At 41.1% G+C, this 14,756-nt stretch overlaps 2 protein-coding genes and 2 long non-coding RNA genes across 5 annotated transcripts in view; 1 reads left to right on the top strand and 3 right to left on the bottom strand.

Moving 5' to 3' along the window:
• The first annotated feature begins 410 nt into the window (after positions 1-410).
• soul4 (heme-binding protein soul4) lies at positions 411-8,325 on the top strand. 2 transcript variants are annotated; one of them, XM_051382730.1, is made up of 6 exons: positions 411-557; positions 4,176-4,354; positions 5,215-5,300; positions 6,634-6,775; positions 6,866-7,049; positions 7,444-8,325. In XM_051382730.1, the coding sequence occupies exons 2-6, from the start codon at positions 4,201-4,203 to the stop codon at positions 7,616-7,618; spliced, it is 741 nt and encodes a 246-aa protein (XP_051238690.1). In that variant the 5' UTR covers positions 411-557; positions 4,176-4,200; the 3' UTR covers positions 7,619-8,325. The 2 variants fall into 2 exon arrangements, with proteins under 2 accessions (XP_051238690.1, XP_051238689.1); XM_051382729.1 differs by lacking the exon at positions 411-557 and having other exon boundaries at positions 3,877-4,354.
• Positions 8,326-8,411: 86 nt separating this feature from the next.
• Positions 8,412-14,756, bottom strand: part of sde2 (SDE2 telomere maintenance homolog (S. pombe)) — an 8,402-nt gene continuing 2,057 nt past the window's right edge. The window contains exons 2-8 of the mRNA XM_051382753.1: positions 13,952-14,069; positions 13,760-13,871; positions 13,517-13,686; positions 11,930-12,068; positions 10,796-10,933; positions 10,449-10,722; positions 8,412-8,798 (exon numbers count right to left, since the gene is read on the bottom strand). Of these exons, the coding sequence (XP_051238713.1) occupies positions 8,556-8,798; positions 10,449-10,722; positions 10,796-10,933; positions 11,930-12,068; positions 13,517-13,686; positions 13,760-13,871; positions 13,952-14,069 (1,194 nt within the window). The 3' untranslated portion in view covers positions 8,412-8,555. The remainder of the gene's footprint in view (positions 8,799-10,448; positions 10,723-10,795; positions 10,934-11,929; positions 12,069-13,516; positions 13,687-13,759; positions 13,872-13,951; positions 14,070-14,756) is intronic.
• Positions 8,805-10,442, bottom strand: LOC127353484 (uncharacterized). The gene is made up of 3 exons (XR_007881287.1): positions 9,869-10,442; positions 9,071-9,114; positions 8,805-8,930 (listed from the first exon to the last, which is right to left on the bottom strand). It is a non-coding gene; the product is annotated as an uncharacterized LOC127353484 (long non-coding RNA).
• The window catches only part of LOC127353496 (uncharacterized), a 1,921-nt gene continuing 1,278 nt past the window's right edge, over positions 14,114-14,756 (bottom strand). The window contains exon 3 of the long non-coding RNA XR_007881306.1: positions 14,114-14,187. This is a non-coding gene — a long non-coding RNA (uncharacterized LOC127353496). The remainder of the gene's footprint in view (positions 14,188-14,756) is intronic.

Genomic DNA, 14,756 nt, shown 5'->3' on the forward strand with positions numbered 1-14,756 from the left:
TTGAAACATTTGTAATAAATGTTTCAATGCCAATGTTTCCTTTTTCAGTACTGGTTTTGTTTTCAATGCCAATTTTTTTTTTGGATGCCAAATCCTGGCTCCATAAAATTTTGGTTTACTGTGTTTCATAAAGAGTTTCTTTGTCATGTCAAAGCAATTCAACTTTTTATTTAAATATTGGAATGTGATTTACAAAAAAGCCCCTTAAATTTAATTAATTTACTTTTGCTTTATTTTGAATATTGTTTCAGTCTAATGTCTGTTTCTTTTTGTATCTTATTTGAATTTAATAAAGTGATTATTATAAATAACAAATTCGATTAATTGTTTTTTTATTTTTCATTCTATATTCTAATATTTGTAATTCAGTTAGATTTTGTATTAATGCAACAGGAACTGTGTGCTTTTATTTTGAAGTGTGGGGAGCGAGCAGCGTACCGGAGGCAGAGAAGAAGAAGCAGCAGATCGCTGTTGTTGTTATTTGTTTTGTTGTTTATTGTTGTTGTTGGTGTCGGTTTCTGCAGACTCACCTTGCGGACAGGAGCGAGCAGAACCAGGTGAGACTAATATCGCATAGAGGACTCTTCTGGACCTGGTCTGATGCGGTTCACAGGAATCTGGATGCTAACGATGCTAATGATGCTAATTGAACCCGTCCAGGTCTGGTCCAGTTCTGGTCCAGTTCTGGTCCAGTTCTGGTCCCTGCTGCATCTGAACCAGGTCTAGTTAGTCCAGCTGAAGGGTCTGTATAAACCGATCCGATCTGAAGCGGGTCAGCGGGTCAGCGGGTTCTGGTCTGTATTTGAACCGGATCCTGTGTTGACCTACTTTCTTTCCCTGCGGCCCGAAACCAGACCTGAACCGGTTCACACCGAGACCGGGTTTAACTGACCGGTCCGGGTTCAGCCAGACCTCCAGTCTGCAGCCGAAAGAGGGTCTGATCCGGTCTTGATAATCCATAATAATCCATAATAGTAGTGTAAAGTAATGACTAATAATAATAAATAATCAGTAATTCTAATAATAATGATTAATAATAATAATAATAATAATGATTAATAATAATAATAATAATAATAATGATTAATAATAATAATAATAATGATTAATAATAATAATGATTAATAATAATAATAATAATAATAATAATAATAATGATTAATAATAATAATAATAATAATAATGATTAATAATAATAATGATTAATAATAATAATAATAATGATTAATAATAATAACAATGAATAATAATAATAATAATATTAATAATAATAAGTGGTGATAATAATAATAAATAATAATAATAATAATAATGAATAATAATTATAATAATAATGATTATTAATAATAATAATAATGATTAATAATAATAATGATGATGATTCATAATAATAATAATAATAATGATTAATATTACTGACAGGAACTAGAAAAAGAGATCACATCTCTCCTGTACTAGCTTCTCTGCACTGGCTCCCTGTAAAATGTAGAATAGAATTTAAAATCCTCCTCCTCACCTATAAAGCTCTTCATGGTCAGGCCCCTTCATATCTTAAAGAGCTCATAGTACCCTATTACCCCTCTAGAACACTACGTTCTCTGAATGCTGGGCTACTTGTGGTTCCTATAGTCTCTAAAAGTAGAACAGGAGCCAGAGCCTTCAGTTACCAAGCTCCTCTCCTGTGGAACCAGCTTCCAGTTGTGGTTCGGGAGGCAGACACCCTCACCACATTCAAGAGTAGGCTTAAGACATTCCTCTTTGATAAAGCTTATAGTTAGGGCTGGATCAGGTGAGTCCTGAACCATCCCTTAGTTATGCTGCTATAGGCCTAGACTATCGGGGGATTTCCCATGGTGCACTGAGCTCCTCTCTTCCTCTCTCTTTCTGCACTCATTCATGTCCCATTAATGCATGTTACTAACTTCACTTCTTCCCCGGAGTTCTTGTGCTTTCTCGTCTCGCAGGTTCTCATGGATCCTGGTGGAGCCTCCTGCCATGGTCCTGCTAGATTGCCATTGCCAATACTGTTGTTGCTGTGCACCTGTCTGTCTCTCTCTCTCTCTCTCTCTCTCTCTCTCTCTCTCTCTCTCTCACCCTCACCCCAACTGGTCGAGACAGACGACCACCCACCTAGAGCCGGAGGATCTGTCCTAGGTTTCTGCCTCTTAACAGGCAGTTTTTCCTTGCCCTTGTCTCCAAGTGCTTGCTCATGGTGGTACTGTTGGGTCTCTGTAATTAATGTTATAAAGAGTTCGGTCTAGACCTGCTCTATTTGAAAAGTGTCCTGAGACAACTGTTGAACTGTTATTAATTGGCGCTATACAAATAAAATTGAATTGAATTAATGACAATGATTATTCTCAGTAATCATATTTAATAATCAGTAGTGAATAATAATAATAATAATAATAATAATAATAAGGATTAATAATAATAACAATAATGATAATTCTTAGTAATCATAATAATCAGTAATAATAATTAATAATCAGTAATGATGATAATAATTAATAATCAGTAGTGATAATAGTAATGATTAATAATCAGTAATGGTAATAATAATAGTAATAATAATAATAATAATGATTATTCTCAGTAATGATTAATAATAATCAGTAATGATAATTATAATAATGATTTATAATAATAACCATTAATAATATTAATAATAATAATGTAAAAGAGTACTACATATATATATTACATTATACATATATATATGTAGTCACATTATATAAAGTACATTATACATATATATTTACATAGTCACATTATATATAGTACATTATACATATATATATTTATATAGTCATATATAGTACATTATACATATATATTTATATACTCACATTATATATAGTACATTTTACATATATATTTATATAGTCACATTATATATAGTACATTATACATACATATATTTATATAGTCATAATAGTTTTCTATATATTTATATAGTCACTTATATAGTACATTATACATATATATTTATATAGTCACATTTATATAGTACATTATACATATATATTTATACAGTCACATTATATATAGTACATTGTACATATATATTTATATAGTCACATTATATAGTACATTATACATATATATTTATATAGTCACATTATATATAGTACATTATACATATATATTTATACAGTCATATTATATATAGTACATTATACATATATATATTTATATAGTCACATTATATATAGTACATTATATAATATATATATTTATATAGTCACATTATATATAGTACATTATATATATATATTTATATAGTCACATTATATATAGTACATTATATATATATATATTTACATAGTCACATTATATAGTACATTATACATATATATATATTTATATAGTCACATTATATAGTACATTATACATATATATTTATATAGTCACATTATATATAGTACATTTTACATATATATATTTATATAGCCACATTATATATAGTACATTATACATATATATTTATATAGTCACATTATATATAGTACATTATACATATATATATTTATACAGTCATATTATATATAGTAAATTATACATATATATATTTATATAGTCACATTATATATAGTACATTATACATATATATTTATATAGTCACATTATATATAGTACATTATACATATATATATTTATACAGTCATATATAGTAAATTATACATATATATATTTATATAGTCACATTATATATAGTACATTATACATATATATTTATATAGTCACATTATATATAGTACATTATACATATATATTTATATAGTCACATTATATATAGTACATTATACATATATATATTTATACAGTCATATTATATATAGTAAATTATACATATATATATTTATATAGTCACATTATATATAGTACATTATACATATATATTTATATAGTCACATTATATATAGTACATTATACATATATATATTTATACAGTCATATTATATATAGTAAATTATACATATATATATTGATATAGTCATATTATATATGGTACATTATATATATATATATAGACCATTATACATAAATATATATCAGTGGCTATAAGAGTTGAATATGGAGACTGACATTCTGCTGGAGCCTCTAGTGGACGGAAGAGGAACTGCGGGGGGCGGGGCTTCGACTCTTAACAGGTGTGTTTGTGTCTGTTTCAGGAACGATAAACCTCCTCCAGCAGCGATGGCTCTGATCTCTCTGGAAGACCTCGATGGATTGGACGATGAGCAACTGGACGATGACATCACAGACAACCCTGAACCAATGGATGAAGACGACCGACTGCTGTCACACTGGCAGGCGGTTGCCAGCACCCACCAGGTGTCAGTTCCTCCAGGTGAGGGGGCGGGGCCAGCAGCCTGTGGAGGGAACTGATATCACTTAATGAACTGACAAAATAATTGGCAGATAAATTGATAATGAGACCGAAAACACTGGCAGCCATTTTGTTTCCTCCATTGTAATAATCACTAACATGACTCTGCTTCCTGTTGGGCTCTCACCCTTCATAATAAAAGCACATCAATGAGACAAGATGGCAGAGTATTGTCATTCTGGTTATAATATAAGAATATATTATAAAGTATAATATAATATGATATAATACAATGATATGATATAATAATATAATATAATAATATGATGTAATATAATATGATGTAATATAATAATATATAATATAATAATATGATGTAATATAATAATAATAATAATAATAATAATACATTTTATTTATAAGCGCTTTTCTAAATACTCAAAGACACTTTACATAAAAAAAACATAAAAGCAGCCAAACAAGATCAAATAGTAAAACATTAAAAACACATCAGACTAAGCTAAACATTAAAAGCAATTTTAAAAAGGTGAGTTTTTGTCAGTGATTTGAATGTTGGAGGGTCGGTACAGTCACGGATGTGTTTGGGGAGAGAGTTCCAGAGGGAGGGGGCAGCTACAGAGAACGATCTGTCGCCCCAGGTTCGGTGCTTGGTCCGGGGTGGAGGAGTCAGGAGGTTTGCTTCAGATGAGCGGAGGCTGCGGGATGGATTGTGGCGATGGAGCAGGTCAGTGAGGTAGGAAGGAGCCTGGTTATGGAGGGCTTCGTGTGTAAGGAGGAGGGTTTTGAACTGAATGCGCTGTGGAACTGGGAGCCAGTGGAGGTAATATGATGTAATATTATATATTCTGTGTGTGTTTCAGAAATGAATGGACCCATACAGGAAATGACCCGTAACAGCCAGCAGAGGGAGCCCCTCCCCTTCGCTACAGTATCCCGCCATGAGAAGGTAGCTCTCTGGTAGCATAACATTAGCTCTCTGGTAGCATAACATTAGCTCTCTGGTAGCATAACATTAGCTCTCTGGTAGCATAACATTAGCTCTCTGGTAGTAGCATTAGCTCTCTGGTAGTAGCATTAGCTCTCTGGTAGCGTAGCGTTAGCTCTCTGGTAGTAGCGTTAGCTCTCTGGTAGTAGCGTTAGCTCTCTGGTAGAGTAGCGTTAGCTCTCTGGTAGTAGCATTAGCTCTCTGGTAGTAGCGTTAGCTCTCTGGTAGTAGCGTTAGCTCTCTGGTAGCGTAGCGTTAGCTCTCTGGTAGTAGCGTTAGCTCTCTGGTAGCATAGCGTTAGCTCTCTGGTAGTAGCGTTAGCTCTCTGGTAGTAGCGTTAGCTCTCTGGTAGCGTAGCGTTAGCTCTCTGGTAGTAGCGTTAGCTCTCTGGTAGTAGCGTTAGCTCTGTGGTAGTAGCGTTAGCTCTGTGGTAGTAGCGTTAGCTCTCTGGTAGAGTAGCGTTAGCTCTCTGGTAGTAGCGTTAGCTCTCTGGTAGCGTAGCGTTAGCTCTCTGGTAGCGTAGCGTTAGCTCTCTGGTAGTAGCGTTAGCTCTCTGGTAGTAGCATTAGCTCTCTGGTAGTAGCGTTAGCTCTCTGGTAGCGTAGCGGTAGCTCTCTGGTAGTAGCGTTAGCTCTCTGGTAGCGTAGCGGTAGCTCTCTGGTAGCGTAGCGTTAGCTCTCTGGTAGTAGCGTTAGCTCTCTGGTAGTAGCATTAGCTCTCTGGTAGTAGCGTTAGCTCTCTGGTAGCGTAGCGGTAGCTCTCTGGTAGTAGCGTTAGCTCTCTGGTAGCGTAGCGTTAGCTCTCTGGTAGTAGCGTTAGCTCTCTGGTAGTAGCGGTAGCTCTCTGGTAGTAGCATTAGCTCTCTGGTAGTAGCGTTAGCTCTCTGGTAGTAGCGTTAGCTCTCTGGTAGCGTAGCGGTAGCTCTCTGGTAGTAGCGGTAGCTCTCTGGTAGCGTAGCGTTAGCTCTCTGGTAGTAGCGTTAGCTCTCTGGTAGTAGCGGTAGCTCTCTGGTAGTAGCATTAGCTCTCTGGTAGTAGCGTTAGCTCTCTGGTAGTAGCGTTAGCTCTCTGGTAGTAGCGTTAGCTCTCTGGTAGTAGCGTTAGCTCTCTGGTAGCGTAGCGGTAGCTCTCTGGTAGTAGCGTTAGCTCTCTGGTAGTAGCATTAGCTCTCTGGTAGTAGCGGTAGCTCTCTGGTAGTAGCATTAGCTCTCTGGTAGTAGCATTAGCTCTCTGGTAGTAGCATTAGCTCTCTGGTAGTAGCATTAGCTCTGTGATTAAGGCTGTCTCTCACTCAGATGGGGGAGCTGCTGTATGAGGAGCGGCTGTACTCTGCAGGGAACTGGGCCTGTGTGACCAGAGGAGAAGATCTGTACGAGCAGAGCATCTCGATGGGCTTCATGAAACTGATGCGCTTCATCTGCAACGAGAACTCTGCAGGTCAGACTCCGCCCATAGCACAATGTTTAAGCTTTGAAACAGAGGATCATGTGTGATCAGTATTGATTATCAGATATTGATCGTGTACAGGTAGATACCTGGGGATGACGGTGCCGGTGATCAGTAACATCCACATGATGGAGGACGGAAACACGTTTGAGAAAGACGTCCAGACGGCGTTCTTCCTGCCAGCCGAATACCAGACCAACCCCCCCCGCCCCTCTGACCCCGACATAACCATCGTCCACAGAGAGCCAATCAGAGTGGTCGCCAGGTAGAACTTTAAACTCTACAGGTGTTTCTGTATGAATCAATGTTTGCAGTGTGGGTCTGACGGGGCGGTGTGGGTCTGGCTGTGGGTCTGGCGGTGCGGTGTGGGTCTGGCTGTGCGGTGTGGGTCTGGGTCTGGCTTGCGTCTGGCGGTGCGGTGTGGGTCTGGCGGGCGTTGGGTCTGGCCGTTGCGGGGCGTTTCTGGCGGTGGGTCTGCGGGCGGTGTGGGTCTGGCGGTGCGGTGTGGGTCTGGGTGGGTCTGGGGGCGGTGTGGGTCTGGCGTTGAACGTTATTCTAAATATGATTGTCAGTTATTTTATGGCGTTCAGTGTTTGTCTCTGTTGGCCGACGCCCACAGACTTAATGTGTTGATGTTCTGCTCTCTGATTGGCCGTCAGGACGTTCTTTGGGACGACCACGGAGGAGACGGTGACTCATCAGATTGGGCTGTTGTGGGAGATTTTGGGCGTCACCGACGAACTCCACAGAGACGAATACATGGTCGCCGTGTACGAGAACCCTGGCGTACCCCGCCGCAGGAACGAGATCTGGTTCATCAGACGCAACTTATAGACTTCCCATCATTCCCTGCTCCTCTTCCTCCTCTGGTTGGTGGCAGAGGTCAATCTGACCAATCAGAGCAGGTTTATGTTTGTTAGCAGGCCCTGACACTAAGCCCCGCCCCTCTCTGACTAACTGATCTGCCATTGGTTCATCATATCAACAGGAAATACAACACTTTATTTTGTCAAGCTTCTGTCCTGATTGGCTGTGGTCCAACCAATCAGATCTTCTCTGTAATCTTCATAGCGATGATGTCAGAGTTGCATGTTTGTGATGCAGGTAATCAATATTGAGCTGATCAGACTGTAAACAGCAAATTCTATTGGTCATATGTAAAATGTTAACCTCTGACCTGCGAGTGTGAGAGGTCATCAGACTGACCCCAGATCAGGTCTTTATTCAAACCAGGAAATCAGCAGCTAGTTAGCTTAGCATAGTATAAAGACGTTGACACGTTGTAGCGAGTAGCTAACAGCCGGTCCTGGTCCGGTCCTGGTCCGGTCCTGGTCCGGTCCTGGTCCGGTCCTGATGCAGTTTGAGGACCGGATTCTGGTTTTTACAGTTTGTGAAAGAATATTTTTGTAAAATAACGACAGAGCATGTGAACTTTAATTATTGTGATTTTTGGTGCCTGTTCAGACTTCCTGTTGTTCATTTTCACTGTAAACGTTTTTTATTGGTTGTTCAAATGTTTGTGAATAAAAGAATAAATTCAACCTGATGTGAGAGTGAACTGAAATATTGAACAAAACAACCTGAAAGAACCAACTGTACCTGAAAGCAGCATCAACACACAACAACGTTTGGTTTCAGACATTTTAATGAAAAGTTTAACAATAACAGGAAACGGCTTTCTGATCGGACCATAATCAATAATCCTCAAGCCCAAACCGATAAAAATTACTTTAATGAACCTCCTACTGCGTCACACTGAACTCTGACCTCTTCACTTCTTCTTACTCTTCCCCGGTCTAACAGGTCTGGCGAGCAGTGCCGGGTCGATCTGATCTGGAGTCAGTCCTCTGATGGAGAAGAGTCGGGCGGCGCGCTCCGTCAATGTTCCCCCACACTTCAACCCTCGAGACATCAGTTCCTCCTTCAGGACGTCCAGACCCAGAGACTCCAGCTGGTCTACAGAGGGCACTGAGGCCAGATCCAGCAGAGACTGACCCCCCTTCTGCTGCTTCTGCTGAGGATGTTCACACCAAAACCTCAGTCAAACATTCACCAAACCTCAGTCAAACATTCACCAAACCTCAGTCAAACATTCACCAAACCTCAGTCAAACATTCACCAAACCTCAGTCAAACATTCACCAAACCTCAGTCAAACATTACAAACCTCAGTCAAACATTCACCAAACCTCAGTCAAACATTCACAAACCTTAAACATTACCAACCTCGTCAAACATTCACCAAACCTCAGTAACATTCACCAAACCTCGTCAAACTTCACCAAACCTCAGTCAAACATTCACCAAACCTCAGTCAAACATTCACCAAACCTAGGGATGCACGATAACTTTTTTTTTTAAAACCGATACCGATAACACACACATATACATATATATATATGATCATGACATTAATACTATGAACAAACCCAAAAACACTTTTGACTCTTTAAATGGAGATATTGGCGAGCCTCTCAAAAAAAATAAAGGACCCTTGAACTGATGCAAATACATGCATTGGGATTACAAACTGAAAAAGTGCATTCCAGAAGTTCAAAAATTATATAGTGATCGATCGCATCATACTTGGCTGGAAGGCACACATCAGAAAAGTAGCGGCGGCTCAGCAATGTAAATCGTGGCTCCAAGTGATTAATCTGGCGAGAAAAGTGCCGGGCTGGTCGTCAAGTGCCGGAAATTCCCTGTTCCCACGTTTGATAGTCGTTCTTTCGGCCTTTTTAAGTTCAAGTTTCTATTGTTTATGTGCAACATGTAGAAAAATACTGTGGATATCAATTCAAGTCAGCAACTACCAAAATTATGACTGAGTTTACGAGTTCTTTTCCGACATGAGGGGGTATTCTTGAATTTTCCAAGTCAGAAAGAGTTTGTCTGATTATGCCAACGTCACTTGAACGCAGCATTCACTGCGGGGTTTCCAGCTCTCATAGTGGGAGTGGGGCAATGCCGTGCTGACAAAATTATATATGTTATCAGGGCTATTCGTCATGATATCGGACTTATCGGAATGACGTAATAATTTCCTGTTATCGGCCCAATAACTATCGTGCACCCCTAACCAAACCTCAGTCAAACATTCACCAAACCTCAGTCAAACATTCACCAAACCTCAGTCAAACATTCACCAAACCTCAGTCAAACATTCACCAAACCTCAGTCAAACATTCACCAAACCTCAGTCAAACATAAATATAAAGATAAAGATACAGTGTATTCTGATCAATATCATCCATAAAAGATACAGTGTATACTGATCAATAATCAATAAAGATACAGTGCATACTGATCAATAATCAATAAAGATACAGTGTATTCTGATCAATAATCAATAAAGATACAGTGCATACTGATCAACAATCAATAAAGATACAGTGTATTCTGATCAATAATCAATAAAGATACAGTGTATTCTGATCAATAATCAATAAAGATACAGTGCATACTGATCAATAATCAATAAAGATACAGTGCATACTGATCAATAATCAATAAAGATACAGTGCATACTGATCAATAATCAATAAAGATACAGTGCATACTGATCAACAATCAATAAAGATACAGTGCATACTGATCAACAGAGTCGGACCTCAGTAGAACCAGAGCTGTTGGTGGATCAGACATTATGGGATGGACAGACTGACCTGCTGAGACAAGCTGCTGGACTCTGCTGGTTTAGAAGCTTCTGGAGGTCTCTGGTCCTCTGAGGGTCTGACGGTCTGGTCTCTGGGGGGTTCTGGAGGTCTCAGGTCCTCTGAGGGTCTGACGGTCTGGTCTCTGGGGGTTTCTGGAGGTCTGTGGTCCTCTGAGGGTCTGACGGTCTGGTCTCTGGGGGGTTCTGGAGGTCTCAGGTCCTCTGAGGGTCTGACGTTCTGGTCTCTGGGGGTTTCTGGAGGTCTCAGGTCCTCTGATGAGGAGCTGTTAAATAAAAAGTGAGATATAAAACCTGGTGTTTGGGGACCAAAATCTGGACTCTGGATCAGGTCTCTACCTGCCACTCTGCTCAGGCTCCGCCTCCTCTGCCCATGTTGTCATGGTAACAGCAGCAGCTCCGCCACTGGAGGAGGAGCATGGAGACTCTTCCTCCTCGTCTTCATCCTCTGAACTCTGCAGCTCATCTACCCCTGTCCTGTAACCACGACAACAGATTAAATAAACCTTCCTTACAAAATAAAAGCTCAAAAGGACAGACAGACAGACAGACAGTAAAGACAGACAGTAGAGACAGAAGGACAGACAGTAAAGACAGAAGGACAGACAGTAGAGACAGTAGAGACAGACAGTAGAGACAGACAGTAGAGACAGAAGGACAGACAGTAGAGACAGACAGTAAAGACAGACAGACAGTAAAGACAGTCAGTAGAGACAGACAGACAGAAGAGACAGACAGTAGAGACAGACAGACAGTAAAGACAGTAGTGACAGACAGTAGAGACAGACAGACAGTAAAGAGAGACAATAGAGACAGACAGACAGTAGAGACAGTCAGACAGTAGAGACAGACAGTAAAGACAGTAGAGACAGACAGACAGTAGAGACGGACAGACAGTAAAGACAGAGAGTAGAGACAGTAGAGACAGACAGTAGACTGACAGACAGTGAAGACAAACAGTAGAGACAGACAGACAGTAAAGACAGACAGTAGAGACAGAAGGACAGACAGTAAAGACAGTAAAGACAGACAGTAGAGACAGAAGGACAGACAGTAGAGACAGACAGACAGTAAAGACAGTCAGTACAGACAGACAGAAGAGACAGGCAGTAGAGACAGACAGACAGTAAAGACAGACAGTAGAGACAGACAGACAGACAGACAGTAGAGACAGACAGTAGAGACAGACAGTAGAGACAGTAGAGACAGACAGACAGACAGACAGTAGAGACAGACAGTAGAGACAGACAGACAGACAGACAGTAGAGACAGACAGTAGAGACAGACAGTAGAGACAGTAGAGACAGACAGACAGACAGACAGACAGTAGAGACAGACAGTAGAGACAGACAGTAGAGACAGACAGACAGACAGAAGAGGGTTGGGAACCAGTGCGTCTCTACCGCCCGTGGAATCGACCCGTCGCCGTGTTTCCACAGAATGTAAAGAATAGGAAACGGGGAACAGACTGACCAGAAACACGCCGCCGCCACTGCCGTCTTCTTCTTCTTCTTCTTCTTGGCGTGCGGCTGCTCGCTCTGATCCGAGGTTGGTCTCTTTGTTGCAGAGACGTCGTCGACCTTCACCAGACCGCTGGAGGACGCCTGCAGACCTGAGACACAGAGACAGCCCGACTGATCAATCGCTGTGACACTGTTCTATCTATCTGACAGACAGCAAACATAAACAGGAAGTAGCCAGCGTTGACGGGATCAGCTGATCATTTGAATGCTCCGAGGCTAGCAACTGACCCTTCATAAGTCCCGCCCCTTTTTGGCTAACCTACGTTGAAAGACAACCACATTACAGTTAAAGGATAAGAGACATGGCTAGTTGCTGCATTAGTTTGCCAGGTGAGCCTAATTAATGGGAAACTACTTAAGGATGTTGTTCCACATTATTAAGCAAGTCACAGGTTTCATGCAATATAGGGGAAAAAATATCTTTCTGCAGATGAAAAGCGTGAAATAGTGCAGTATATTTCAATAGGTATGAAACCACTGGATATCTTACGAAAAACTAAGAGAGATCATCGTCCCATGAAAAAATTTGTGTCTGATTCAGAGCGCAGAAGGGTTCGTTCAGATATAGGCGTGTTAAGGAAAGTCTCTGTAAGGCTAATTCATAGTATTCAGAGAGCAGCTGTGAAAAAGCCACTGATGATAGTAAACAGGTATTTGAAGCTGCTGGTGCCTCTGGAGTCCCAAGAACCTCTCGACGCAGGATCCTCCAGAGGCTTGCTGATGTGCATAAAGCTGTATTTCAGCCGCCCTCAAACAATGCCCACAAGGAGACATGACTAACGGTTTTATTCACTGATGTATGCTGTGCTACACTGGATGGTCCAGATGGATGGAGTTCTGGATGGCCACCATGTCCCAACAAGGCTGCAATGTCAGCAAGGAGGTGGTGGAGGATCTTCTGGGCTGGAATCATGGGAAGTGAGTTGGTAGCCCCGTTAAGGTGCCTGAAGGTGTCAAAATGACCTCTGCAAAATATGTGGAGGCTGTAATGGGCATTAAGGGAGAAAGAATCACGGTGTGGCCACCATCATCTCCTGACCTCAACCCTACTGACAACCTGTGGAGCATCCTTAAAAGGAAGCTCTATGAGGCGGGGGGGCAGTTTACCTCAAACAGCAGCTCTGGGAGGAAATCCAGGCAGAAACTGTACATGGACTTACAGGTTCAATGGATGAGCGTTGTTAATGTTAATATAGAACTCCATCTTTAAGGATGTTTTTCATTTAAATAGCTTTGATTTGAGAAAAATTATCTTCTGATGCAAAACATACAACAGATGTCTGTTTTCAATCCTTTACAAACTATTGAGTGTTCTGAAACTCTGTTTTGCGTAATAATTTAGAACACTGCATTTTGAGTTATCGTCGTCGTCGTCGGTAACTGTGTTTAATAAAATCCAGATTACGATATAATTGTTGAGGAAAAGAACAGAGAGAGTTTCTGTAGATTATCTGGAACAGTGTAGTTCCAGTGAACTGTGTGATGTCACTGCGTTAGGTTCAGTCTGCTTGCTGACCCCTGACCCCTGACCCCTGACCTTTGATGACCGAGTCCTCCAGCCTCTCGGACAGGTCGTGGCACTGCTGCTGGTACTCCGGATCGGTGAACTGGTGTTTGGGTTCGGCCAGTTTCCTCTGCAGACGCTCCAGACGCCGCTGCTCCTTCTCCGCCTCGCGCTCCGCCTGCTTCTTCAGCCACTCCGCCATCCTGCACACACCACAGAAGAAGAGTCAGTTCCTGTCGGGCTTCGGGCCGACAGCAGGTCGCCGGAGGAACTCACTCTTTCTCGTGGTTGACATCTCGGAGCCGACGTCCGCTCAGATCTCTGCACGCCTCGCGGTTCGTCGTCTTCTCGATCTGAGCGCCGAGAGCTCGCAGCATGGAGCCGAACCCTGAAACACACACAGTGCTTGTTAAACACCACAGAAGAAGACGCAGTTGACCACCGTTAGTTCTACTTCCTGAAACAGACCTCCTTTCCCTCCACAGAGGCGGGGCTCCAGGCGATAGACCGCCCCACGCTGCAGGAGCTCCTCCAGACCCGACCGCCGACCATTTCTGACCACGTAGAAATCCCCCGAAGAAGAAAGCTGCTGAAATACAGACGGCACAGACAGGATGTTGTTACACACTGTACTACACACTGTACTACACACTGTACTACACACTGTACTACACACTGTACTACACACTGTACTACACACTGTACTACACACTGTACAACACACTGTACACACACTGTACTACACACTGTACTACACACTGTACAACACACACTGTACAACACACTGTACTACACACTGTACACACACTGTACTACACACTGTACTACACACTGTACTACACACTGTACAACACACTGTACAACACACTGTACTACACACTGTACTACACACTGTACTACACACTGTACTACACACACACTGTACTACACACTGTACTACACACTGTACTACACACTGTACTACACACTGTACTACACACTGTACTACACACACACTGTACTACACACACACTGTACTACACACTGTACACACACACTGTACACACACACTGTACACACACACTGTACTACACACACTGTACTACACACTGTACTACACACTGTACTACACACTGTACAACACACTGTACTACACACTGTACTACACACTGTACTACACACTGTACTACACACTGTACACACACTGTACTACACACTGTACTACACACTGTACTACACACTGTACTACACACTGTACAACACACACACTGTACTACACACTGTACTACACACT

The sequence above is a fragment of the Dicentrarchus labrax genome, unplaced genomic scaffold, assembly GCF_905237075.1.
Source record: "Dicentrarchus labrax unplaced genomic scaffold, dlabrax2021, whole genome shotgun sequence".
Lineage (NCBI taxonomy): Eukaryota > Metazoa > Chordata > Actinopteri > Moronidae > Dicentrarchus > Dicentrarchus labrax.